This window comes from Glycine max, chromosome 7 (genome assembly GCF_000004515.6).
Source record: "Glycine max cultivar Williams 82 chromosome 7, Glycine_max_v4.0, whole genome shotgun sequence".
NCBI classification, from domain to species: domain Eukaryota; kingdom Viridiplantae; phylum Streptophyta; class Magnoliopsida; order Fabales; family Fabaceae; genus Glycine; species Glycine max.
Window position 1 is genome coordinate 16,952,944 of NC_038243.2, and position 25,995 is coordinate 16,978,938.

The following is a 25,995-nucleotide window of genomic DNA, read 5'->3' on the forward strand; positions in this document are numbered from 1 at the left end:
GGCTAGAAGAAGTATCATCGTCTTATAACAAAAATTCCTCAAAAACTTCTGCTTCTTTCTAACTTTTCTCTCTCTTTCTTTTAGCTTTTTTCTTTGTATTTTTTTCCCTTTTTTATATCTATATTTATATAAAAAAATCTTTATCATTTTATTAGCAAAAAAAATTATTATATATTATTGTTATAATATTGTATATTTTTATGTACTATAATAAATATTTATGCACTATATCAAAATTACAATTATTGTATTATACAACAAGAAAATTAAAGTTTTTTTATAGAACACATATCACAATTTAAGGAAAAAAATTACTGCTCAATTTTCTCTAACTATTTTCTCATTTACTTATCTTTTATTTTTTTAAAAAATATTTCTCTCTCTTCTATTTTCTAAAAAACACAACTGCTATCTGCTGGCTCAACTCTTCTCACTTTTTCCCTTTCTCTCATTTTTTTTCATTTCTTTTTCTTTTATTATTTTATTCTTGCACAGTATCTTTAATAACTACTCATTTATTTATATTATATTATATTTTATTCTTGCACAGTATCTTTAATAACTACTCATTTATTTATATTATATTATATTTTAGATCCTTTATTTATAAAAACAATATATTCAATAATTTAAACTATCATGTATAATAATAAAAATAAAAAAATTAACTAAGCGCGTCAACCACGTCTCCATCTAAGTTCAGTGATGCAGAACCTTTCATTATGAAACTTTTCTCCTTTTTTTTGTGACTTTAGTCTTTACATTAAGAAAACTTATAATTTTATTTAATTTTGTATATGTTTTATTTCTATTATTCTAGTTTAATTAAACTCTACAATTAACATATTTATTTAAAGTATTGTAAAGAGATAATTTAATTAATTAAGAATTAAAATATAAAAAACAAAGTATGCAAATTGAGAATTAAATAACAATTACATAATGAAAACTAAAATGACTGTTTAAAAATTATAAAGAGAATAAAATTGTAATTTAGCTTATTGTTTTATCACATTAAAAATACAATTGGTGGTAAAAATAATTATAAAAAGAATTATAAAAATGCAATTTCTTTGAAATAAAAGACAAGTCTAAATGGATTTCAGCTTTATTTTTTCTTCATGCCCAGAAATAACGACGGTCTTTGGATTTGGATTGACATGAAGTCGGTCAATGGGCTGGGTTGATGTTGACCAACTCGTGTTAATTTCTTTTATTTCTATATCTCGTTGGACTTAAAAAATTCAATTAATTTAAGTTAATTTTTTCTTCTTTTTGTTAGTTATTTTATTCAATTAGTTCACACTTTTATGAAATGTTTCGATATAATCTCGCATTTCTTCAAAATTACTGTAAAATGATGCCCATTTTGTCCAACAATGTTAATGCCTAAGTGGAGCTTCAAAATTGCTACTATTTAAAATTCAATTTAATAATTTTTAAAAAAGTTACACACTGATAAAATAAAATCAAAATATAGCGGTGATTAGAAATCTGCCACTATGATAAAAAATTAAAATTATATAAATTTATAGTAAAAAAATCAATTTTATATTATACTAAAATATTTTATTATTAAATATAGAAAATAATTTATATATTAATATTTATATAATAATATTTTTAATATATTATAGTTATCCTTTTTCGATCATGATTATAAAATTTTAAATATTAAAGTATTTATTTGAGTGTAAATAGAGAAGAAAAGAAATAAATAGGATAAAAATATTATTTTTGGTCGGTCTACACACAAAACAAAAAAATTCCCATAATTTATTAAGAAAGACATGTAGGTTGTGATTTTTCTATTTTAAAATTTAAATAATTCTGTAAAAATATAAATATTAAATAATTTGTTGAAGAACAACAGAAAATTAAAAATTTATAAGTTAAATTTAATTTTTTAATTTGCAGAAAAAGTTTTTTTATATTTAATTTGTTTATTTTTTCCACTCATTCTTCCACTTGTTCAAACAAGTGCAATATATTGGAATATATATTCCATTTCTCTCATTTTTATCCATCCAAACAATACATCTTATTTATTGTATTTCTATTTTACTTCTATCTATCTTATTTATTTTATTTTTATACAATATATTGGATAGCTGATATATGAAGCGTACAATTTGGGGCTTAGATCGAAAAGAAATTATGAAGCAAGTCATGATCGTAATGCAAACGCTGCACGCAATTTCCTTGATGAGGAAATTAAGGTGCTGCATTTTAATTTGTATGGTATTGAGAAAAGCAATAACAAGAGAGAAAAATGAATTAAGCGCGTCAAGCACGTAATGGGAACGAAGGACTTGGTGATTACGCTGTTAGTTTTCTTATTTAAAGGAGACCAAATGAATTGTGTTACAGAATATGATTGTGATGAGGATAATGAAGAGTACTGTTGGCGTCTGTTTCTTGTTTTTCCTTTTATCGGAAGCCATTCGCTGTGAAGGCTGTTGGAAGGAAGAGAGAGATGCTCTTTTGGGCCTTCATTCCCGCTTTGACCTCCCTTACTCTTGGGACGGCCCAGATTGTTGTCAATGGAAAGGAGTCATGTGCAACTCCTCCACTGGGAGAGTGGCCCAACTCGGTTTGTGGTCTGTTAGGCGAAACAAATATAGTACTCTAAATTACTCGGATTTTGTTGTCTTCAAAGATTTGAAGAACCTCAACTTGTCAGAAAATGGAATATCCGGTTGTGCAGGAACTGAAGGTTAATTCATCTCTAGTACAAATTCTCTGTCTTGAAATATATAAATATCATTGTGGATCTACTTAGTGAAAATGAACCTTGTTAATTATATGGCATACTCATTATTTCAACTTTGTTTTACATACTTTGCATGCAGCGCGGCTCCAAAATCTGGAAGTCCTTGACTTGAGCCGCAACGATTTGGATAATGCTGCCATTCTATCTTGTTTGGATGGCCTTTCATCTCTTAAGTCTCTGTATTTAGGAATTAATATCTTCAATACATCTTCATTTCACGGTGAGGCTACCTATATTTGTCTTTTTCATTTTAAAGAAATGATAATACAAAATTGTATTTCTGATTATTGTGATGATGTAAGCCTCTTCTAATACTTGGTACTATTTTCCCTCAATTTGTTGGCTTCTCCACGTACAACACATGTACTATGTAAGCTTTTGAAACTCTGTCATCAAAGTTGCGTTATCTGGAGCTCCTTGACATAAGTGTCAACTCTTTGACAAATGACATCCTGCCATCCCTTGGGGGATTCACATCTTTAAAGGAACTATATCTGTCTGATATGGATTTGGTCTCAGATCTTCATATTCAAGGTAGGATCATTTGTCCATTTCATTATTAATTAATAAAGCTAAGGCGTGCTGTTTTAATCGAGGAATTAGTCATTGCTTCAAAGTACATATACCTGAAATGTAACACTATATATTCAATTCCTTGCAGGTTTATGTTTATCATTAAAGAATCTTGAGATCCTTGACTTGTCCGCTAATGATATTACTTCTGTTCCCAGTGGACTTTCATCCCTCAAGTCTTTATATTTATCAAATTGTCTATTGACTTCAAAATCAATTTTTAGTACGTCAAATACATTTCATATTAGAAAATTTCATTATTTGTTTCGATTGAAAAATATATTTAACTGTTATAGTTATGTATATTTAGATATATCAAGATTTACTTCATTGGAAATTCTCGACTTATCTTCTAACCAGTTGAATGAGCGTATCCCGTGGCATCAAGGTTTGTTATCATCATCCCAAAATTATATTAAGATTAGACATTTATTTCTTTTAGTTAATAAATTCATAAGATTTTTATTTTATTTTTTGATTTTGCAAAACATTATTTACTTTAATCCTTTTTTATGCATAAAGATAATGAAAATAAGATGAAAAAGATTAAAATAAATAACTTTTTATAAAATTAGAAATTAAAAAAAATCAAAGTTAAGACTAAATGACCGATGATATCTATCTATTAGTTACTAAAGTTAATGAATTACTCAATATAAATATAACTCCAAGATACCATGCTTTTCATTTATTACTTGTAATAAAACAAGGTTTGGCTAGAAGTATCATCATCTTATAAAAAAAATTCCTCTAAAACTTCTACTTCTTTCTAACTTTTCTCTCTCTTTCTTTTAACTTTTTTCTTTGTATCTTTTTTCCTTTTTTTATCTCTCTCTCTGCTCTCTCTCTATATATATAATCTTTATCATTTTATTAGAAAAAAAATTATATATTATTGTTATAACATTGTATATTTTTATGTACTATAATAAATATTTATGTACTATATCAAAACAATTATTGTATTATACAACAAGAAAATTAGGTTTTGTTTATAGAACACATATCACAATTTAAGGGAAAAAAAATTACTGCTCAATTTTCTCTAACTTTTTTCTCTTTACTTATCTTTTATTTTTTTTAAATATTTCTCTCTCTTCTATTTTCTAAGAAACACAACTGCTATCTGACCCAACTCCTTCTCACTCTTTCCCTCTCTCATTTTTTTTTTCATTTCTTTTCCTTTTATTATTTTATTCTTACACAGTTTTTTTTAATAACTACTCATTTATATTATATTTTATATCCTTTATTTATAAAAATATATTCAATAATTTCAACTATCATGTATAATCATAAAAATAAAAAATATTATGGTTTTGTTGAAATTATATTTAAATAAAATTTTTAATATAAAAATATGTTATTATTATATTAATTAAACCATATATATTATAAAATTAATAATTTCTAGACTATAATTATAAAATATTTAAATGCTATTATTATTTAACATTTGAAAATCACAAGAATATTTTAATTTAACAGAAGTTAAATCCGTTTAAATTTTAAACATCAATTTCTCGTATCATTTTATAAATTTTTAAATAAAATAAGAAATAATTGTGTGATTATAATTAAAAATATTTTCTGTCTTTGATTTCTCCTACTATTTCTGTTTTTTAAAGTTTAAGTTGTTAACTATGTTTTCTAAAATTATATTTAATCTTTTTATGTGGACATTTTTTTTATTGTAATGGGTTGACTTTATCTTATAAATCATTGCATGTTTTATGGTTTATTCAATATAATGGCATTTAAAATTAATTTTAAATTTTAAATTAGACAATAAAACATCTATAAATTTATTATTTTAATATAATAGTCATTTTTGTTTCTTGGGGTACTTCCGATAAAATTAGAAGTAATAGTCACTCTCAGTGAAAAAGAATGGACACGGGACATATATACATAACCCCGAGAGATCAGGTGCATAAATTTTTTTACCTTTGATAGAGATGCAGGGCGAAGATAAGAGTGAGGATGGAGATGAAAACGTGGGATGAGATATTTATCATCATGCTCTATTATGCATATTGATAATTATTACTTATAAAAACAGCTGAAACAATTATAAAAACCAAAACAATTAAAATGACTGAAACAAAATAACAATTGTTGTTCAAGGTAGTTTCTAATTTCTCTATATAAATTAATGCCCTTTATCTTACACTAATTAAGCTTTGTATCATTTTCTCTTTTGTGCAGATTTTCATCGTTTAAGTAACCTAGAACATTTGATATTGGATGACAATAGAAACCTGGAAAATGAGTTTTTAAAAAATATCGGGGAATTGACATCTTTAAAAGTTTTGTCTCTTCAATATTGTGATATAAATGGCACCCTTCCTCCTACAGGTATATTTGATTTTTACTCTTTTGTTATTCATCACATTTATTGTATACAAGTTTTTCTTAGTTTGGTCAACTATTATCGCCCTTTTTCATTATTTCACAAATAAGATGGATTTATTTATTTATTTGTCAAAATTTCATTTTTCAGATTGGTTTAAGCTAAAGAAGTTGGAGGAGTTAGATCTATCCAACAACAAATTTGAGGGACCACTTCCCTCATCTTTTGTTAACATGACATCTCTCCGAAAGTTGGAAATTTCTTATAATCACTTCATTGGAAATTTTGATTCTAACCTTGCAAGCCTTACATCACTTGAATATTTTGGTTTCATAGGGAACCAATTTGAAGTTCCTGTGTCTTTCACTCCATTTGCCAATCTTTCAAAGATCAAGTTCATCTATGGTGAAGGAAACAAAGTCGTATTGGACTCGCACCATAGTTTGCAAACATGGATTCCAAAATTTAAGTTACAAGAGCTTATTGTGTCTTCGACAACTGAGACTAAATCTCTTCCTCTCCCAAATTTTCTTCTTTACCAAAACAATTTAACCAATATAGATTTGAGTGGTTGGAAGTTGGAAGGAGACTTTCCTCATTGGTTGTTGGAAAACAACACAAAAATGGTTGAAGCTCTGTTTAGGAATTGCTCTTTCACTGGTACTTTCCAGCTACCAATGAGTCCCCTTCCTAACATACAAACAATTGACGTGTCTGACAATACCATAAATGGTCAAATTCCTAGCAACAATTTCAATTCAATTTATCCAAATTTGCAACATCTAAACTTGTCTGGGAACAACATCCAAGGATCAATTCCTAGTGAGTTAAGCCAATTGAGTTTAATGTATTCATTGGATCTTTCTGAGAACCAATTGTCTGGAAAAATACCTGAGAACATATTAGCAGATGGTCACCCACTCCAATTCTTGAAACTTTCAAACAACATGCTTGAGGGACCTATTTTGAATATCCCTAATGGTTTGGAGACCTTGATATTGAGCCATAATAGATTTACTGGTAGACTCCCAAGCAACATTTTTAACTCATCACTCGTTTCATTGGATGTAAGCAATAATCATTTGGTGGGAAAGATTCCAAGTCGTATAAAAAACTCATCAAGGCTGAAGGAACTTTATATGTCCAATAACCATTTTGAAGGATCCATTCCAATAGAATTGGCAGAACTTGAAGATCTAACTTATTTAGATCTTTCCCAAAATAATTTGACTGGTCATGTTCCATCATTTGCAAATTCTCCCGTGAAATTTATGCATTTGAACAACAACCATTTAAGTGGATTGTCGAAAAGAATGTTCAATGAAAACTCTTCTCTAGTGATGCTAGACCTTAGCTACAATGAAATATCTAACAACATTCAAGATATGATACAGGACCTTAGTTATACAAGGTTGAATTTTCTCCTTTTGAAAGGTAATCACTTTATTGGGGATATACCAAAGCAGTTATGCCGATTGACAGATTTAAGCATACTAGACCTTTCTCATAACAATTTTTCTGGTGTAATACCCAATTGCTTGGGTAAAATGCCTTTTGAGGTTGAGGACTTTGACTTATTGTTGGGATATTTTTCTGGTTGGTTAGGTAATAGACATTATTGGTCCTATAGTACAAATGGGACCCTACATTTACCAAATGTTCAAGAGAAAACCAATTTCACTTCAAAGAAAAGAACAGATACTTACATGGGGAGCATCCTTGTTTATATGTCAGGAATTGACTTATCCCACAACAAACTGAAGGGAAATATCCCATCTGAGCTTGGAAACTTGACAAAAATTCGTACATTGAACTTATCCCACAATGATTTAACTGGGCAAATTCCAGCTACGTTCTCCCATTTGGTACAAACAGAGAGTTTGGATCTTTCTTTTAACATGTTGAACGGTCAAATTCCTCCTCAACTGACCATGTTAACCTCACTTGAAGTATTTAGTGTGGCACACAATAACTTATCAGGTCCAACACCTGAATTTAAAGAACAATTTTCCACATTTGATGAAAGCAGCTATGAGGGTAACCCATTCCTTTGTGGACTTCCACTGCCAAAGAGTTGCAACCCTCCACCTACTGTTATCCCAAATGACTCTAACACTGATGGACACTATGATACTTTGGTGGACATGTATTTTTTTTGTGTGAGCTTTGTCGTGTCATACACATCAGCATTGTTGGTAACTGCAGCAGCTTTATACATCAATCCTTACTGGAGACATGCATGGTTTTACTACATGGAATTGGCAAGCATGAATTGCTACTACTTTATCGTGGATAATTGTAGCAAGGTTTTTAAAATTTGAAATGTGTAATATATTAAGTTGTATATCTAGAATGAGTTGCATGTTTGTTTGCTCTAAGTTTGATACAATATAATAAAGGTCACATATATGCCGTATGAAAGTAATATGAATTGTAGGGCATTGAACATGTTCATCAATGTTTTTATATCACACTAGAAAGGCCTTCTTTAGCAATTAGTAGAGTTTTTCCTCTTGTTCATTGACTTGAAATCCTTTCACGTAATCTACAGAAATCTGCTTATTTGGGATATGTGATAACCTTTCCTGGGACATCACATAACAAATATTAAACTTCTTATTATATAGATTCAACTTAAAATTTTCAAACAAGTTAATTAATTTGATTTCATAAATCATGAATTTATTTATTTCTCTAACAAATAAAATGTAAATAAATATTACATGAGAACACGTATTAGGTGAAAAGGCAAAAACAAGGATATTGCACCATTAGTCATTAATTCTTAATGGAATCTCACATGCTCAAATAAAAAAAGTGTAATAGATAAACAAAATAGTTAGGTTTCTTGGCAAAATGCCCAACAATATGATTCAAAAACTGGCTCAACACTACACTAATCATATCATAATCTCAAAAGTCTTGACTCATTGACATTCAAAAACTGAAGCTACAACTACTTCCCCAACACCAGGGAAGAGAATGTTTTATCTCCCTCTCTTTAAAATTGCACATAATTAACTGATTGATCAATATTCACCTGTTTTGTACATAATGATAATGGATCATTTTCACTGCAAATAGAGTTATAATCGATTTATTTTGATCTCAGTTTTACTTGCGTGAAACATATTTACAATGTTGAGGCATGATTCTCAAATTTTTCATTCACTCGTTAATTGCTTTTAAGCAGCTTGCACAATGATTTGATTTTATGATAACTGTTCTCCATGCCACTTAATCTTTTAAATAATTTGCTTAACTGTTTTTAAGCATATTGTGTAAGATTGATTTACTAATTCTAGTAAACCAAAGACAACCTTCAATTAGAACCATTTTGTCTAAAATTAAGATTTTCTTTTTCTTTTCCATTTCCTTATGTATAAAATACCCAAGTATTTGGAAATCTGCAAGATCATTGTAGGACAATATATAGAACACTTTTAATTCTCAAGGCAAGTCAATTACTTCACAATATCAATTAAACCTAAAATGAGAATGTACAATAAACGAAAAAGAAAACAATTTCAAAGGAGTACAAGTAACTATCCTGCTAAAAATAGCATTTGTCCATGATGTGTGCTAAACACAGAACAATATTATTAATTACTCAGTTCTCCTCCTTGACGTTGGGTTAATAATATTGAGAATAAATTTGTATTGAGAATAAATTTGTATGTAACATGATCCAAGTCATCATGTAATCAATTCTAATTTTAATAATAAAGTATTATTTTATTTTTATTATTATATTTCACTATTTAATTAAATGATCCATTTGATAATGTTCTTGACTAAAATTAAAGACTTTTTATTATAATAGAGATTATGATAATGAGAAACAAGTTTGTTCTAATTTTAATCTAAATCGTTTTTTACCATAGAATTATTATAAATAAGATATCAATAATCCGGATAGATTAATATATATATGTGATAGTATTTATTAGATAAATATTAATAGATATCATTTATTAATTTGCATATATAGATGAGTCACATTTGATGTGATCATTGAACTGACTCAATGAAAATTTTCTAATGATTAAAATTTACCATAAACTGTCAATAGAAAATTCTCAAGAAGAAGTATAATAGCTTTCTTTGAATTGAGATTGTCATAGTAATTAATAGATTTTTTGTTGTATTTTGATTCCAGACACCTAATGCTTTAGAACACTTGTTGAATGGATATTAGATATGATTAAATACTTGTAGAATTAATGATTAATCAAGAAGGAATCCATCAACTCTTGATAATGAGTTTGAGTTCTATGAATAAAATTATATCCTGACCAAGAAAATTAAATGAAAGAAAAAATGATTTTCTTAAGTCATTATGAGTTAACTCAGAAGGGTTTGACAGTAATAACATATTCTAGAGTTAACCTAGAGCTGTAAATATGGAATAAATTATTATACTACTCATCTAATGGTTCTTTAAAGTAAAATGCTACTTCATGCTATCTGAACGTTAAGGAGTGTTGCTAGACGCCTACCTTGATTACTATATTAATTTGATTGATATATTACCGACTTAGTATTGAACTTACGGGGTCACACACAAACAAATGTTCTAATATCTGTTAAAGAAATTATTTTAATATTTGATGATTAATTAAATTAGAAAATTTAATATGATCAAATGATTAATTGATTTCAAAAAGGTGAAATATTATTGTATTTTTGCTAGCACTGAAAGTATAAATAATATGAAAGATTTGGTGAAAAAAGAGAAACAACCATGTATAATTTTGTATTTGGAATTTGGGTTGAAAAGACGGCTAGATACAAGTTTGACTTGGTCAATTATTATTTCATTTTTAATTGCTAAATGGTTAGCAATAAAAGGTAACAAGAAATAATATAGCTTAAAAAAGGATACTATCAATAATGATTTTGATTTGATAAGAAATTTTGTATCCTTAAACTATAAATAGAGCCTTAGGTTGCACATTGAAAACATCAAAATATCACTTCTCTATTCTTTTTTTTTTCACTTGTCAAAGGGGAGTTGCTAGGTGCACCCAGCAACTTTTAAAAATACCCAAACTGCCCCTGCCCCTACTGCTGCTTCTTTCTTTCTTTTCCACGAACAGTGCCTCCATGAATAGTGCTTCCACCCAGCACCCAACATTTTTAAACGACACAATGCTTCCATTTGCGCATTCTCTCCTTCATTTCTCTCTTCAGTGTACAGTGCTTCCCCATAGTTTGTTCGTTTCCTTGCGATCGGTTTGGTTCAGTGAACTGTTAGGTTCCGTGAAGGTGAAGGTGTTGCGGTGGTCGTCGGCAACATACGAGGTATGCAATGTTGAGTGTGTTTTGGTGTACGGCAGTTCGTCCAGATCAAGTTGATCCGTAAGAAGTTTACGGATCAACTTAATCCGCATGTAGGTTTCATTGTTGCGGATCAAGTTGATAGTTACGGATAAACTTGATCCGTAAGTCATTCATAGATCAAGTTGATCCAGGCTCTGTTTTTTGAAATTTTAAAGTTTAATTTTGTTTTTAAATTATTACTTTGTTTGTATTGTCATTTTTTAATTGAATTGTTTATACGTGTAGAATGAAATAGGATTTTGGCTTTTTACTATGTTATTTGTGTATTTGTTTTTAAATTATTACTATGTTATTTGCGTATTTTTATTTGAATAGGGTTTTTCTATGCTTGTGTTAAAAATTTTGATTTATTGTTAAGATGGACGAAGATCAGTGGATGTATGAAGGTATAATGCCTGAAGAAGTGGATATGGATTATGAAAATGAAGAAGAATGTGGTGTGAATGAACCACATGTTGATTGTTCGAATCCGTTCAATACTTCTCAGGTAATAATGTTCATGATTGTGAGTGATTTAATAAAATGAATATGTTGTAGGAAACTGAAATTATCTGGATCGGTTTGTAGGTGTTTGACAGCCGAGAGGATGCTTTGAGGTGGGCTTGATCCGTTGCTTATGAAACTGGATTTGTGGCAGTAATTGTAAGGTCTAACACAAACACAGGTAGTAAAGGAAGGGCTTCGTTTGTGTTAATTGGTTGTGAAATGAGTGACGAGTATAGGTGTAGGAAGAAAGAATTTGTTAGAAGAGACACTGGGACTAGGAAATGTGAGTGTCCCTTCAAGCTTCGTGGCAAGCCAGTGGTTGGAAGACAAGACTGAATGGTGAAGTTGATTTGTGGGATTCATAATCATGAATTGGCCAAGTCATTAGTTGGACATCCATATGCCGAGCGATAGAGTAAAGATGAAAAGACACTTATTGCTGATATGAGGAAGTCAATGGTCAAACCAAGAAACATTTTTCTTACTCTAAAGGAGCACAATGCCAATAGTTGTACGACCATCAAACAAATATACAATGCAAGAAGTGCATACCGTTCAACATCTAATGAAGCTTCTTAAACGGGATCAATATATTCATTGGCACAGATTAAAGGATTAAGACGTGATTCGTGATATCTTTTGGTGTCACCCTGATGCAGTGAAGTTAGTCAACACATGTAATTTGGTATTTTTGATAGACAATACCTACAAAACAAACAGGTACAGACTCCCACTGCTCGATTTTGTTGGGGTGACACCAACTGGGATGACATTCTCTGTCGGTTTTACATATCTGGAGGGTGAACGTCTTAATAATGTGGTTTTGGCTTTAGAACGCTTCCGAGGTATATTTTTAAGATGTGATGTCCTCCTTGGAGTTATTGTCACTGACAGAGACCTAGCATTGATGAATGCAGAGAAAACTGTATTTCCTGAGTGTACAAATTTGTTGTGCAGCTTTCACATAAACAAGAACGTGAAGGCCAAATGTAAATCATTAATTGGTCAAAGAAATGCTTGGAAATATGTCATGAATGCCTAAGGAACTCTTGTTGATTGTCCTTCGGAGCAGCAGTTTGATGAGTGCCTAAAGAGGTTTGAAATGGTTTGTTCACCTTGGCCAATATTTGTTGATTATGTCAAGGATACATGGATAATCCTACACAAGGAAAAGTTTGTTACCGCGTGGACGAATAAGGTGATGCACTTAGGGAACACAACAACAAACAGGTATGAAATTGTTCACTTATTTCTATTAACGTTGATGAATTGATGAATTTTTATTGTTGTATATGTTTATTGTTATTTGTGTATTTGAAATGTAGGGTTAATCTACTCACTGGGCTTTAAAAAAAGTGTTACAAAATAGCCTTGGAGACTTATGCAGTGTCTGGGATGCCATGAACAACATGATGACGCTACAACACACGAAAATTAGAGCATCATTAGAAATAAGTACACATGTTGTTGGACATGTCTTCAAAAAAACCTTATACAAAAGGCTTCTTAGAATGGTTTCAAGGTATGCTTTAAATCAAATTGTTGCTGAATTTTAATGTGTTCACTATGCTGACAAGAATCCTTTCACTTGTGATTGTGTGATGAGAACCACGCACGGTCTTCCTTGTGTTTGTGAGCTATCCAAATATGTTGTTAGTTGCATCCCACTGGATTCAATCCATATGTTCTGGAGGAGACTCAGTTTTTCAGACCAAGGGTTATCTGAGCCCGAGGTGAGCATCAAGGAAGTAATGAAAACTATATCCAAAAGATTTGAAGAACTTGATGTTTGTGGTAAGTTTACTCTGAAGACTAAGCTTTGGGAGATTGCATACCCTGATCAAAATTCGATGTGTCCTCCTCCAGCAAAGGTTAACACAAAAGGTGCACCGAAGAAACCGATGAATAGAAACCCAAGGTCAACAAAGTGTGATCCATCTTACTAGGAGTATGTAGATGCTTTTCATTCTCAACAAAGTAGCAATTCATCAGTGAGGCATAGTGCATCATCTTCTGACCAACCCAATCCAAGAAGGATGATGCCTATGTTGGATCAATTTTAGTCATTTATCCATGACTTCATTGATAATATTGTTGATGTCGAAGCTGATGGAAATTATGGATATCGGTCGGTTGCCAGTTTATTAGGTATGGGTGAAGACTCTTGGTTGTTGATCCGCATCCATCTGCTTGTAGAACTTGGCACATTCTCATAAGACTATATCAAGCTCTTTGGTGGCACAGACAGATTTGAGGAATTAAGGATGTCACTACATGTTGATGGGTTAACCCAGGTATTTAATTTATGTTTTTTGATTTTTAAGGCTTAGCTTTAAAATTAACTTTGACGTCTATATTTGTTTCATTCAGGCCACTATGGATAAGTGGATGGATACAACTGACATGGGATATGTGATTGCATCGAGGTATAATGTAATCCTTGTATCCTTGTCTCACCAACAAAGCATGACGTTCTTTCCTCTTAGAAGTTAACCACCGGGAAATTCTTCGGTGCATCGCATAATTTGTATCGGTCACGTCTATGACAATCATTTTGTTCAGGTACATTGTAGATATAAAGTTTCTTTTTTATATTTATGCAATCAATTATGTACGATTGATTTAATATTTTTTTAATGTCCACAGATTTATTTAAAAGACCATTGTCCTTTACCGCCGGTAGCACTGTTATGGTCTAGCAATTGTCATCCTCAGGTGAGGTAGTGACCAACACCATATATTAGTAGAATGCAACACTGTAGAAGCTTCACGATGTACAAAAGAGACTATGTTGACTTAAATGATGATTGAAAATGTACCTTTGAATGACTGATCGTTTTGAATTTGAATCTGACATTAAAATTATTTGTCTTTGTTTATTTGTTATGTTAACAATACATTATCTAATGCATTTATGATAAATCATTGTCTAAGTTGACAATACATTGGGAAATGTAAGCATGTTATCATAAAACGTGACAGGACACTATAAGACTTGACTACGTGACAGGACACTGTAAGACTTGACTACACATTGGGAAATGCAACTGTGTTAACATAAAGCGTGACAGGACACTGTAAGACTTTACTACACATTGGAAAATGCAACTATGTTAACATAAAGCGTGTTACCATGTCACATCATTGGCGTGAGTTCACAACACAGACAGAAACCATGTGCACGTGTATGTATTTATTTTAAAAATTGAATCAATGATCCTGAAACTCATCTATATATATCACACATTCGAACACTGTAAAAAATCAAACTTTTATTCCTAACAAAACTCTTTGAATAAAGTATGACATTCTTGGGAGAAACAAGCAGTCAGACAATTGTGAATTCCACATTAGCTTTTATTTATCCAAATGGTTCCATTGTTCACAAAGACAATGGTGTTTATTTTCAAACCTCCACTCCAGTACCTTTTCGAGTACCTAACATTTGTGATTTTCAAACATTAAAACCCAGAATACACAATACCCTTCAACTAACTGACGAACAATATTTGGATGAAATTTACTACCGGCAGCCATTCACAGATACAGGTAACCATCTTCGCTTTCAATGTATGCAATTGAAAAATGATGATGATGTTAACACAATGTTAATGTGTAATCATCAATTTTCATGTATTGGTCCGATTGATGACCCCTACTCATGATGCCCTGTTATATTACAATGGGAGGTGGAACATGTCACGCCAAAATGAGTTTGTTGGTTACTCGTTCAAGGGATTTTTCTCAAATTGGTCAAAGCTAAAGAAGGTGGAAGAGTTAGATCTCTACGAAAATGAATTTGAGGGACCACTTCCCTCATCTTTTGTTAACATGAAATCTCTTGAGAAATTGGAAATTTCTTATAATCATTTCATGGAAATTTCGATTATAACCTTGCAAGCCTTTTTAAATTTCTTAGAATGTGAGTTTGGGCCTAACCCAACCCCAAAAGCTAACTCAAGGGGTGAGAGTTGCTCCTCATTTATATATTCTAATGTGGCTTTATTTTTAGCCGAGGTAGGACTTGAGTTTTTCTCAACAAAATCACTTGAATATTTTGGTTTTACAGAAAACCAGTCTGAGTTTCATGTTTCTTTAGCACCATTTGCCAATAATTCAAAGATAAAGTTCATCTATGGTGGAAGAAAAACAAAATCGTATTGGACTCACAACATAATGGATTCCAAAATTTGATTTACAAGTGCTTAGTGTGTCTTCAACACTAGAGACAAATTCTCTTCCTCTCCCAAATCTTCTTCTTTAGCAAAACAATTTAACTAGTCTAGATTTGAGTTGTTGGAAGTTGAAAGGAAAATTTCCTCTCTTGTTGTTGGAAAACAACACAAAAATGATTGAAGCTCTTTTTAGAAATTGCTCTTTCACAGATACTTTTCTACTACGATTGCATTACTTTCCTAACATAAGGAGAATTGACGTGTCAGACAATGTCATAAATGGCCAAATCTCTAGCAACATAAGTTCAATTTATCCAAATTTGCAATATCTTAACTTGTCTAGAAACAACATCGAAACTTCAATTCCTTGTGACTTGGACCAAATGAATTTATTGGATATGACAATCAATTGTTTGAAAAAATAACCGAGAACATATTTGGAGATGGACACCCACTCAAATTCTAGAAACATTCAAACAATAAGTTTGAGGGACTTATTTTGACAATCCCTAGTGGTTTGGAAACCTTGTTGTTGAACCATAATAGCTTTATTGGTAGACTCCCAAACAACATTTTTCATGCTCCCATCACTTCGATGGATATAAGTAGTAATCATTTGATGGGAAAGATTCCATGTCTTATAAAAAACTTGTCAGGATTGAAGGAACTTTATTTATCCAATGACCATTTTGAAGGATCCATTCCATTAGAGTTGGGAGAACTAGAAGATCTAACTTATTTAGATCTCGGCCAAAATAATTTTATTGGTCTTGTTACATCATTTGCAAATTCTCCCGTGGAATTTATGCATTGGAACAACAATCATTTAAGTGGATTGTCCAAAAAATCTTCAATGGAAACTCTTTGGTGATGATAGACCTTAGCTACAATGAAACATCTAACAACCTTCAAGATCTGATACAGAACCTTAGTTTTGAAAGGTTGAGTTTTCTCACTTTAAAATGTAATATCTTTACTGGGTATATACCTGAGTAGCTATGTCAGATGGTAGATTTAAACATACTAGACCTTTCTAATAACAGTTTTTATGGTGCTATACTCAATTGCTATGGTAAAATGCCTTTCGAGAATAAGCACTGGATGAAATTGTTGAAAATGATTTTTGGCTATGATGTAGATTTCAGAGATAGTATTTTGGTTGTTGCCCCAAGCGTGGCCCAACTACCAATATAATTCTGCATGAGAAAGCAAATTTCACTTCAAAGAAAAGAACTAACACTTACAAGGGAGCCTCCTTGCTTATATGTCAGGAATTTACTTATCCCACAATAAACTGAAGGGGAATATCCCATATGAGCTTGGAAACTTGATAAGAATTCGAGTATTGAACTTGTCTCGTAATGATTTAACCAGGAAAATTCCAACTATACAAATAGAGTTTGGTACAAATACAGTTTAGATCTTTTAACATGTTGAGCAGGTTAATCATGCTTAAAGTATTCAGTGTGACACATTCCAGTTTACTCTGATTATAGTTGTTTAGCAAGGACATTTTAAACAAATATCAATTAATATTAATTTGTTATAACATTTAAGAATTTAATATTTATGTATTGATAATATAAAATAATTTTACATTAATAACCATTTTAAATTATTTTACAGTGTATATATATATTTACATCAATAAATTAATTTTCAGATCACACCAATCGAATTTTACATATTTTAAATCTTCAAATCATTTGCATTGTTATTTAACATATCATTTGCATTGTTATTTAACATATGCCAGAAACCTGTCAATTCAATACCTCTTTTTGATTAAAAGGCTACTTAATTTACAAATATTATAATGACAGACTTTCTTAATTGATAAGGACCAATTTAATTGTTTTTATTTATTAAAGAAACAAATTGAAAAATCATTTATAACTGCAATGAAAATATAATAACAAAAATGATATTCAAGATAAGATAACGTACCTCTCCCTCTTGCGGATATCAACAGTTTGTTCCTCAAGAGCATTCATGTCTTTAATTCCAAGCTTCTGGAGCAGATTTACACTTGTTACAAGAACATTGGGCAACACGGAAAGGTCATCACAAATTATAAAAGAAGCAGTTTCCTTAACAAAGTCATTTTCAAGAATCAAATTTTCTGGGGGCACTTCTCTGTTCATTAGTTTTCCACAACTGCATCTTTGATTTCTGAAAATGGACAAGAGGCTCCCACTTCCCCTTCTACTACACCCACTTTTTCACAAAGAAAGTACTTTGTTGGTTCAGTGTCGTGGTCGATGTTCGGTTTCATCTGCTGGCAATAAGATTCCATAGAAGTCCTTGCGTGCAGTAGCATTTCTTTGCACGTTTGTGTCCGTATATGCTTTTCTTGAAAATTTCACACACTTTCATACAACGGACTGCTGCTGCCATGGTACCAATCGCAGAACACCCAGTCACTAAGCAATCACAGAACACCTAATAAGCAAAAATTTACTTATAAAGGGTTATGATAGAAATGAACCTAGAGAGTCCAAATAGGTCTAGGATAGAAGATTTAAATATTAATCTTTTATATTGGTTAGTTTTACTTTATTTTTCTAAGAAAATACTATATTGTCCTACTTGTATTTTTTTTTCTTTTTGAAAGAATTGCATTACTTGTGATTGATATTGTTTGTAAATTCTTATTTAATAGGGAATAGGGTATGCATTGTGTAAGGAATTATTGTTGTATATTTTAGTATATTTCAAAAGTTAATACATCCTTTTAATTAATTATATCATCCATTTTAATGTGAATTAATGCCTTGCTTTAATTGGAATTATTATGTTTTTTAATTGAATTAATTTTTCTGATTAATTACTAAATATATTTGATTAATTATCTTTAATACACATTATTATATGATCTTTAATTTTTAATCATAAAAAGATGATTCTCTCTTAGAGAAGAGATATTATTCTCTTGAGATCGTGGCTACTCCTTTAGTGAGTGGAAGATCTTAGAAAACTTAGATCTTGAATTTAATATTCTTGTTCAAGATCTATTGTTAAATATTTTCTTTGTTAAATTATTCTTTTGTCTTTTTTATTATTTATTTTTTCATTTAGTTCACACTTTTTTTATTAGATGTTTAAATTTAGTCTCGCAGTTTTTAAAAATTACTCTCTAATGTTGTCTTTTTCGTCCAACAATGTTAATGCGTAAGCAGAGCTTCAAAATTGCTACTATTTAAAATTAAATTTATTAATCTTTAAAAAGTTATAAAATAATTTTAAAATATAGCGGTGATTAGAAATCTAACACTATTATAAAAAAATAAAAATATATAAATTATAGTAAAAAAAATCGATTTTATATTATACTAAAATATTTTACTATTAAATATAGAAAATAATTTATATATTAATATTCATATAATAATATTTTTAATATATAACAGTTATCATTTTTTTATCATGATTATAGTTATCATTTAAAAATAAAAATATTCGTTTTTAATTTCATAATTTTTACATATAATGAATATAAAAGTTTAAATATTAATATTAATAATACAATAAATATAATAATATATATTTATATTAATAAAGTATTTATTATATTTTGAAATATTACTTTTATTATATGTAAAAATTAAAAAATTAAAACTAACATATTTTTTTAGAAGAATCTAATCATTTACCAACTTCAGCGGAAAAAAAAATCTAACAATTTTTAACTGCAGAATTTTCTTCCGGATTTTAGTAAGGATGTTGGAGACATGAAATAGTTTATCTTTGATCCATGATAACCGTTAAGAACAACTTTTTGATGAAATTTTTAAGAACAACTTAAAAAAATAGAAGGTGTTATTGTTCAACACTTTTCCACGGCTCCACCATTTGATGATCATGTTGCAAGAATGCAAGTGAGGGGTTCATATACGAAAATAAAGAAATAATAATAACGAATAATATTGGATAAGCGTGCAATTTGGGACTTGAAAATTATATTATTTAAATTAAATCACATAATTTATTTATGAAATATATTATTTAAATTAAAATTAATGCACATTTTTTTGTCTTAATTTCAATATATTATGCTGATAAGTCTTTAAGGATAATATGTCTAACAAATGTCTTATGTTTAATTTGTTTATGGTCATATTTATTTGTAGATTGTGTTAAAATATGGTCAGAAAATATGGTCGGTTCATGGTTCGTGATTCACCGTGAATTTGAATGCCAAGGACAACAATTATCAATGAAGAATATCAATTCTATCTTTATCTTTTCTAATTGTAGAATTTAGGAGCTAGTAGTGGTAGCACGACCTTTTTTGTGTCTAACAAGTTAACTTCTGTTGAGAATATAAATGTAAAGAGATCTTAACAATTTTGTTAATTAGAAAATGTGCATCGCGGAGTGTGGCCATTTACAGCGGTGATGATGAGAACGAGGAGAGTTGAACGGTGTTATGGAAAGAGGGTAATAATACCCCAAAAATCTAATTTTACCTCTCTAATGAAAGGGACAAAATAGACATATCAAGGAAGATAAAAGTCATGTCCAAAAAGCAAGGATGGCAGATGTAATTAAGTAAATCTCACAGGAGATTGATGTAATTTACTTAAAAAAATATATATTTACAATTACATAAAAAATATAACAGTAGTTAAACACACGTGTATTTTTTAATAAAATGTATATATTCAGATCATGTATCTGTAAAATCTCAACACTCAACTCAACTCCAAAGTATATAATGCTCCTCAGCAAGGGCACGCGCGATCAGGGTCCTACATCTATTGACTTACTGGCATATTTCATAATTTAACTAATACTAATATATAGATGTTGCCTAGCATGTAGGCTTAACATATAACGTATATTGCGACAGTTTTACTTACCTTAGATATTTCAATAAAATTAGGTGACATTAGAGATGATTTAAGTGTAATATAGTCATAAAACACCATATTATAAGCTTTTTTAAAATTGACAAAACACACCAAGTGTATAACTATATTACATGTGTTTAATTTTTATTTCTCACTCATGAAATCCAATCCGAATTCATGTTGAAAGTGAGACTGCATTTACATAAAAAGTGTAAAGTGGTCGTGATAAGTTTAAGGTCATAAATTCTGAAACATGACACTATAACGTAACAAGTAACAGTGAGAACTAGAAATCGCAAAACTACTAAACCCTATGAAACCAAACGCATTCGGATGCTAACATAACAACAGGTGACATTGAGAAATTACAGAGTTACAGAAGGGTCCGTCAACTTACGTCTAATCTCGTAAGAGAGAAAGGCATCAACGGTGGCATACTGAACCTGTTCGGCGGTGAGGCAGCGATTATCCCATTTACTCATGGTGATCCACTTGGGCTTTTGAACCTCCAAGCCCATCACGTGCTGTCCCAATTTCTTAAGGGGAATTTCTAGGGGCACCCAGCATTTTTGCTGGGACACCTAGCAAAACAGTGAAAGGGCGAAAATGTTCTTCACTTTTTCACGGATCACTACTCATACGAATGAGTTTTTTTTGTAGAGATTGTCAATCCGTATTGGGCCTACAATTTCCCAATCCCTACATGGATCATAGGATTTTTTATATTTTTTTTTCAAAAATATAATTTATGATTTAATTTAAAATTATTAATCCAAGCAAAGATCAAACTTGTGTCTCCTGCATTATTAATAAACACTCGAACCAACTGATCTAATAGACACATCATGTTATAAACAAATAGTCTCCCTATATATAAGACTAATGATAGGTTTAATAAGTATTTAGAGATGTAAAAAAATATCAAATTTATTTAATTACCAATTGCTATAAAAAAATATCTAAATACATCATTCAATTAAATATCATATTTATTTAATTTTAATCATTATAATAAACATCTAAATACATCAATCAATTAAATATCAAATTTTTTTAATTATCAAATTTTGTAAATAAAATAAATGAATAAAAATTTCTAAATTTTTTTTTAAAATTAAAACATATGGATTAATAAATAAATTTTAAATCTTAAATTTTGGTTTCAATATTTTTTATAACTACCAAATTTAATTTAAATTTGATTTCAATCATTAGCTTAAACTAACAATCTTATCATATCTTAAATTTTAAATTGTTATTTCAATATTTTTTATAACTACAAAATCAAATATTTTTTAAATTTAATTTCAATCATTACCTTAAACTAACAATCTTATCATATCTTAAATTTTGGTTTTCATATTTCTTATCACTAAAAAATTTAATATATTTTTTAATTTGATTTCAATCATTATATTAAGTTAACAATCTTATGATGTTTTAAATTTTAAATTTTGATTTCAATATTTTTTATAACTACATAATCAGATATATTTTTAAATTTGATTTCACTCATTATCTTAAACTAACAATTTTATCATATTTTAAATTTTGGATTTCATATTTTTTACAACTAACAAATTTAATATATTTTTAAATTTCATTTCAATCATTATCTTAAACTAAAAATTTTATCATATTTAAATTTTGGTTTCATAATTTTTATAACTAACAGATTTATTATACAATTAAAAATTATGTTTCAATATTTTTATAACAAATTTTAATTATTAAAAATTTTCATTTAAATATTTATTGTAACTAAAAAATTTAAATTATTTTTAATTATGATTTCAATATTTTCATAAGTAAAAAAGTTAATATCTTTTAAATATTTATTTCAATTTTTTTAAAGTTAGACAAATATAATATAACTATTAAAAATTAATTATTTCACCAATCTAATCTTAATTTTGACAATCTAATCTAATCTTAGTAATAATTAATATATTTTTTATAAACAAAATCAATACTTAACATACAAATAAGAAAAAATTATAAAATTTCATTAACATTACAAAACAACATTACACTGAAACAATTTAAGTAATAGTTGACAAATAAAAAATTTCCAAAAAAACAAATTTAGAAGAAGAAAAAATTGGAAAAAAAATTATTCAACAAAAAAAAAACCATATAGATTGTTGATCCGTGTGTTTTTTTTTTTTTTCAGAAAAATGTCATTTTTTTTGTTGGAGACGAAGAAGAAGAATCACGATGATGCGGGAAATGGAGGAAGAAGAAGAACCGCAAGGAACAACCATGAGCACGAACGGTGACAGAAAGAAGAAGTGTCGTAGGAAGAAGAAGAAGAAGCCCATAGGAAGAGGAAGAAGAAGATGAATGGGTCAACAATGGCTGTAGGAATAGGAAGAAGAAGGATATGCGCGATGGCCGACTGTAAGAATGGGAAGAAGAAGGATGCGCGTGCAGTGGCTAGCCAGAATAGGAACAAAAGGAAAAAGAAGGTCGTATGAACAAATACTATAACTTTATTTATATTATTAGAATGAAGGATATTTTTGACATTTCAACCTACGTGTTGAATGCCCCAACAAAAATGCTAAATGCACCAAGTAACTCCCTTTCTTAAGCCATCACTTGGGCTTTTGGTGTTTTGATTTTGGAGTATTGGTTATGTGTGATGATGGATGGGAGAAACCGTATTTATAGTGAGTGTGGTAGGCGTGAAGATTTGGAACTAATTCATGCGGTTTCTGACGGTTTACTACTTTGCGGGTATGTATCCTCCTCCCACAGTACAGTTGTTTTATTATTATTATTATTATTATTAACTATTTTTTTAATATAATTTATTTTATATCCAAATTAAATAAACATAAATCTTAAAATATTTATTAAAAAACATAAACTATTATCATTTATCATAACTATTGCCGATCTCTCTCTTAGATACATATTTTTAAAAATATTAATAAAATATGAATTTAAGATGATATTTTAAATCTGGTTATATAAATATATAGGTCCTAATAATCTATTTGACAACTATATAGTTAAGTCCTTGAATTATTTTTAATTTTAATTGGATTATTTATTTTGTAATTAGGTCTTTGTCTTTAATAGAGTCCATAACTCTTAAAATAGAAATAGATGTTCGAGACACTTCTTTCAAAAAAAAAAAAAATCAGCATCCAATTAAAAAAAGCTGTTTACGGACCTATACTGAAAATTTAAGAGTAAATTAAAACTATACAAAGAATATCACTTAATTAAAGAGTGTATTTAAAAGGAATGCATTACGTTTGTCTAAACAGAATTTGTAACAAAAAATTAGAAGTACGTTAAGGAGATATTGATGCTATTAGTTTGAAAATACTAGTTGAAGAATGACAAGTTTGAGAAAAGAAAAAGCTTAATTACACTTTTAATATTTCAGGTGTTGTAATTGTACAATTTTGGTCTATTTTTGTTTTAAGTGAGCCAATTGGGGGCTCAGGTAATGCTAATGTGCATTATTTCACATCGTCAACAGATTAAGTAATTTTTTATATCAAATAATGAATTTATATACTAATTTACTTGAATTTCTAAATAATGTTAATTTTTTTTAGTTACTTGGCAGGATAAATTATTACAATAACTTTTCTTAAAAGGGGAAAGCAATTTTTTAGCTTCTTAAAAATTAATTCTCCTTGCATATAATAATAAACATCAAAGTCAAATCCTCATACATATACGACAACCACTAGGTCTTTCAACACTAGTGGTTATATCTTGCATAAAATCTATGATAATCTAACTATGTGTAAACCCTTATAATATATAAGGAATGTTATAACTTGTTGCGTTAATTTTTTTTTATATAAAAAAAAAAAGTAAAATAAAAACGTTTTCTTAGCATACCAAAAAAATAAAAAATAAAAACATCTATTTTATTCAAAACAAAAGAATAAAAGAAATCAATTTATGAAAATCACGTGGCTACACCTTTTAAATGGAAAGTCCCACATATCATGTTTAAGACTTTAGAGCTAGTTGACATTAATCTTTAAATCAAATTTCAAGTTAATTTTTTAACATTCAAGTTTTTTTTTTTTTATCAATTTTTCAAAATTCAAGTAATTGCTTTTGTCCAACAAAACATAAAATAATAGTTAATAGCCACAAAACCACTATACTTAAACTAATAAATACAGTGCAAGTAATTTATAATGTAAAATATAAATGCTATATAAAAAATTCAAATTTTCTTATTGCGTGTCTATAATAAATACGCAATAAGAAGATAAAATTAAAAAAAAAAAAACTTTAGGATAAAAAACATTTACATTGGGCGCATAAAAAATACAATGGCCTTTGAGCTCATGTATTTTTTAAATGATTTTTTTTAATAGAATGCATATATTCAGATCATGTTTATATGTATTACGGAACCTCGATACTAGATCTATTGACTATTAGCATATTTCATAATTCATAATATAACTAATAGTTACTAAGAGTAATCATCTACAAGTATACATTAAACATTAAACATTTTCTTAATACTCATAATTTAACTAATTATTTATACTCATACATTTAAACCTGGGTCTTAAATAGTATTGGGATGTGTCCATAATTTTCTTTTAGATTTTTAATTAATATAAGTCAATGCCAATCTACGTAATTTCAATATTGAAGAAATGCGGTCCAAGCGATTATCATTCTCAGCAGCTTCACCATTAAGGCCTTTTTTTTTCTTAGAGGATCAAGTAAAAGGTTCAAATTTCACTAAATTAATTTTAGCGGATTTTTTTTATAAAAAAAATAACCATCTAAAACGAACCCAGCGTTAATTTTCTATCCTGCGTAAACCTTTCCTATCATTTTAATTATCTTCTTGGCCAATCTAATTGAAACAATTTTTTTTTTCTAATTTCAATTGAGCTAGAACTCCTTGAGTGCAATCATGTTTTTGAATTCTTATAGTTTAAAATACTCTGTGTTGGTTTCTATAATTGTAAATTGTAAATTTTATAATTTTTTTGGTCATAATTACCGTTTAAAATCGCATAACTATTTTAGCATTACAAAATTGAAACTAATTAGTAGTATTTTAGTGCTTTTTCACAACCAGTTTCAGTTTTGTAGCGGTTGTAAAGGATTCGGATATAAATGCATTAGAGCATTTCTAATTAGTGTAATTTAAACAATTCATTTTGAATTATTTATTTTATATTAATGGATTCCTATAATATCACATTATAATTTAACAACTCATATTTTTTGTTCGGGTATGATTTTAAGCAACTCTTGATTATGTCCCCTAAATGATCCATAAACAGAAACAAAATATTTTTTTTACTCAAATAATTCTTTAAATTAATTTTAAGCAATCGAATATGACACATATATCACTTTCAATTAATGGTAAAAAAAATTAAGCAACAATATCTAAAAATAAGCATAAAACATTGAAGATATTGTTAGGTG

At 28.9% G+C, this 25,995-nt stretch overlaps 1 protein-coding gene and 1 pseudogene across 1 annotated transcript; both read left to right on the forward strand.

Moving 5' to 3' along the window:
- The first annotated feature begins 2,198 nt into the window (after positions 1–2,198).
- Positions 2,199–8,170, forward strand: LOC100793099 (receptor-like protein 13). Its single transcript, XM_041017053.1, has 6 exons — positions 2,199–2,716; positions 2,853–2,993; positions 3,149–3,307; positions 3,435–3,734; positions 5,555–5,704; positions 5,850–8,170. The coding sequence occupies exons 1-6, from the start codon at positions 2,374–2,376 to the stop codon at positions 8,018–8,020; spliced, it is 3,264 nt and encodes a 1,087-aa protein (XP_040872987.1). The 5' UTR covers positions 2,199–2,373; the 3' UTR covers positions 8,021–8,170.
- Positions 8,171–12,294: 4,124 nt separating this feature from the next.
- LOC106799362 (receptor-like protein 13) lies at positions 12,295–17,123 on the forward strand (annotated as a pseudogene).
- The last annotated feature ends 8,872 nt before the right edge of the window (positions 17,124–25,995 follow it).

What these genes read in the sequence shown, in the direction of transcription:
- LOC100793099 (XM_041017053.1), top strand. Translation starts at nt 2,374, where the DNA reads ATGATTGTGATGAGGATAATGAAGAGTACTGTTGGCGTCTGTTTCTTG. An exon ending in CGGTTGTGCAGGAACTGAAG is followed by an intron (nt 2,717 to 2,852) that starts GTTAATTCATCT and finishes CTTTGCATGCAG; the next exon opens with CGCGGCTCCAAAATCTGGAA. An exon ending in CTCAGATCTTCATATTCAAG is followed by an intron (nt 3,308 to 3,434) that starts GTAGGATCATTT and finishes AATTCCTTGCAG; the next exon opens with GTTTATGTTTATCATTAAAG.